Source organism: Sinocyclocheilus grahami, unplaced genomic scaffold (genome assembly GCF_001515645.1).
Source record: "Sinocyclocheilus grahami isolate Dianchi unplaced genomic scaffold, SAMN03320097.WGS_v1.1 scaffold409.1, whole genome shotgun sequence".
Classification (NCBI taxonomy): Eukaryota; Metazoa; Chordata; class Actinopteri; order Cypriniformes; family Cyprinidae; genus Sinocyclocheilus; species Sinocyclocheilus grahami.
This window is the reverse complement of record NW_015505588.1, coordinates 726,806-729,225: the sequence shown is the minus strand read 5'-3', so window position 1 is coordinate 729,225 and position 2,420 is coordinate 726,806. Positions and strand designations below refer to the sequence as shown.

Below are 2,420 nucleotides of genomic sequence, written 5' to 3'. Positions count from 1 at the left end.
GAGAGAGTGACTACAGGCAGGTTATATATACACATCTTTAATAAACATTATTGTACAAGCAGATGAACACTGAAACAGGAAAAACAGATCCACAAAAGAAGATCCGCAAAGCACAGAGCAATTGCTGCCCTACAAAGGGAAAAAATAGATACTATTACATCATTAGCATGGCATCAAAATTTACAAATTACATTAACACTGAATAAAGAGTTTTTAGAGAGAATTAATGGTTTTACTTACATGGCCTCATGAATTATTCTAACCCATTCCTTGTTTTGTACTCATGCACATCAGTGCTGTGCTGTTTAAACAGCTGGTGGGGAACAGAGAGTGTGTTTAGAAGAATAAAAAAAGTACGTTTGTGCGTATGTTTGAGAGATCATTCAAAATGAGTTACCAATGCCCACAAGACAGCTGTGCTCCCAAATGCTAGTCCTACTCTCAGCATGTTTGGCTTGGAGGGATCCGGTTTAGAAGCTATAAAGGAATTTCTGCTAATCACTAAAAGGAGAGAGAAAAGCAATCCTCAAAACTTTTTATATTTAACACAATGTCTGGTTTAGTGGACAGTTTTGATACCTAACTTGTAACTTGCTAGTTTGTATATGAATTGATTTATTAACCAGCAGCACTAATATAAAACACACTGGTGGGAGTTTTCCAAATATTTAAAACGTTATTATGCACAATATTTTCATTTTGTTAGATGCAATGCACATTAATGTAACAACAAGATATAAAAAAATATATACATTTGCATTGTCCTTTGCTGTAATTCACAACTGAAAATAGCAATTAAAACATAACATATGGACATTATAAAATAATTTGCTAATTATATGGCTAATTATAAAAATTGTGCAATTTATTGCTTATATAAATTATTTTTCTTCTTCTAATAACGTTTTATTGCGGATGGCAAACCAACTTCTGGTGCATTTACCGCCACCAACTGGACTGGAGTGTAAAGCACGAATAAGCAACTAATATACACACATATACATATACATATACATATATATATATATATATATATATACACATTTTTAAAAAAACTAAATTTTCTTGATTAATCCTACTTATATAAATATTTCACCATGCGATGAAATAAATGTATGGGCTCAGCTGTTGTGTTGCTAGTCTTGCTAAGCTAAGCAAGGTCAGGCCACACTGCTTTGCTAACTTTCATAAGGCGAATAAAACAAATGAACAGAGGAAATTTACTTAGACTATAATGTACGCCCAGCATAATTTGCATTTTCGTACTCACTCTTATTGACAGTTGAAGTCCTCAAAAATAACCGACCAAGAGTCATTTTGACAGCGTTTCTCTACCAGACACAATGCGATCCTTGCTCGATTACTTTTCCTGGCTCCTGTATGGCTGACCTAATCAATAGTAGTGGCAAGTAGAGTAATCGATCACAAACGAATGTTGTTCAATATGACTCGATAACACATTTAATAGACCCATCCACCTTTATTTCCCTCACATTCTGTGGTCATATCAATCCAACATTTTGAAACAAACTCGAGTGTATATAACAACCATTCATTCATTAATAATAATAAAAAAAACTCTGTTTTCTTTTCTTTTTTTATTGACAATGTTCTCCAAACAGGTGCTTTGGTCTCTTGCAATAAATACATTTAATTTAATTCCCAAAACAACAAAAAGGTGATGAGAAAAATAAAAGTGTCACATTTGGTTTTATTGGAATGATACATAAAAATCATCCATCTTGAATATATAAAATCTCCTTTTGTGAAAAAAGGGTGTATACACTGGACTGAACCTTTTAGTATTTCAAACACAAGAACAGCATACTACCAAGATAATATTGCCTTCTAGTGGCGGCAATGCATACGGCATTTCATGAATCAAATGAAATGGTCGTACCTTTATTGTAATTATAAGAAAATCGCCAGGGCAGCACTATCATTTCCTTTAACGTTATGTATATTTTTTCGTATAATTATATATTTAATTTATAGTATATTTTTAAAAAAATAGTTTCCACTGAAGTATACAATTTTGGAAGATGTAGGAAAGATGAGCTGATTTTAAATAGATTACAATTTGGGCACACAGGACTAAATGCATCACTATACAAAATAGGTAAACATATTACAGGTAAATGTGCTTTTTGTGGGGTAATAGAAACTGTTGAACATGTAATATTAAAATGTCGGTAATATGATATAGAGAGAATTAAAATGATAAAGAACTTAAATGGTAATAATAAAGAAAAAAATAAGATAAAATGGATATTAAGAAAATTATTAAGAGAAGGTAGTAATCAAAGAATAGTAATGGAATATATAGTAGAAACAGGATTAAATAAACGAATTTGATAGTTAAATAAATAAATAAATAAATAAAGCAAAGGAATAGGGGAACACACATGCTGGTTTTTTTT

At 31.3% G+C, this 2,420-nt stretch overlaps 1 protein-coding gene across 1 annotated transcript; it reads right to left on the bottom strand.

The window, feature by feature from the left end:
- Positions 1 to 21: 21 nt before the first annotated feature.
- Positions 22 to 1,430, bottom strand: ndufc1 (NADH:ubiquinone oxidoreductase subunit C1). Its single transcript, XM_016232324.1, has 4 exons — positions 1,271 to 1,430; positions 398 to 501; positions 241 to 313; positions 22 to 129 (listed from the first exon to the last, which is right to left on the bottom strand). The coding sequence occupies exons 1-3, from the start codon at positions 1,314 to 1,316 to the stop codon at positions 254 to 256; spliced, it is 210 nt and encodes a 69-aa protein (XP_016087810.1). The 5' UTR covers positions 1,317 to 1,430; the 3' UTR covers positions 22 to 129; positions 241 to 253.
- Between the last annotated feature and the right edge of the window lie 990 nt (positions 1,431 to 2,420).

Excerpts from the sequence above, each read along its gene's own strand:
- ndufc1 (XM_016232324.1), bottom strand. The coding sequence starts at position 1,316 with ATGACTCTTGGTCGGTTATTTTTGAGGACTTCAACTGTCAATAAGA. Across the intron at positions 502-1,270 it reads GACTTCAACTGTCAATAAGA|TGATTAGCAGAAATTCCTTT; the intron begins GTGAGTACGAAA and ends CTCTCCTTTTAG. Across the intron at positions 314-397 it reads CAGCTGTCTTGTGGGCATTG|CTGTTTAAACAGCACAGCAC; the intron begins GTAACTCATTTT and ends GTTCCCCACCAG.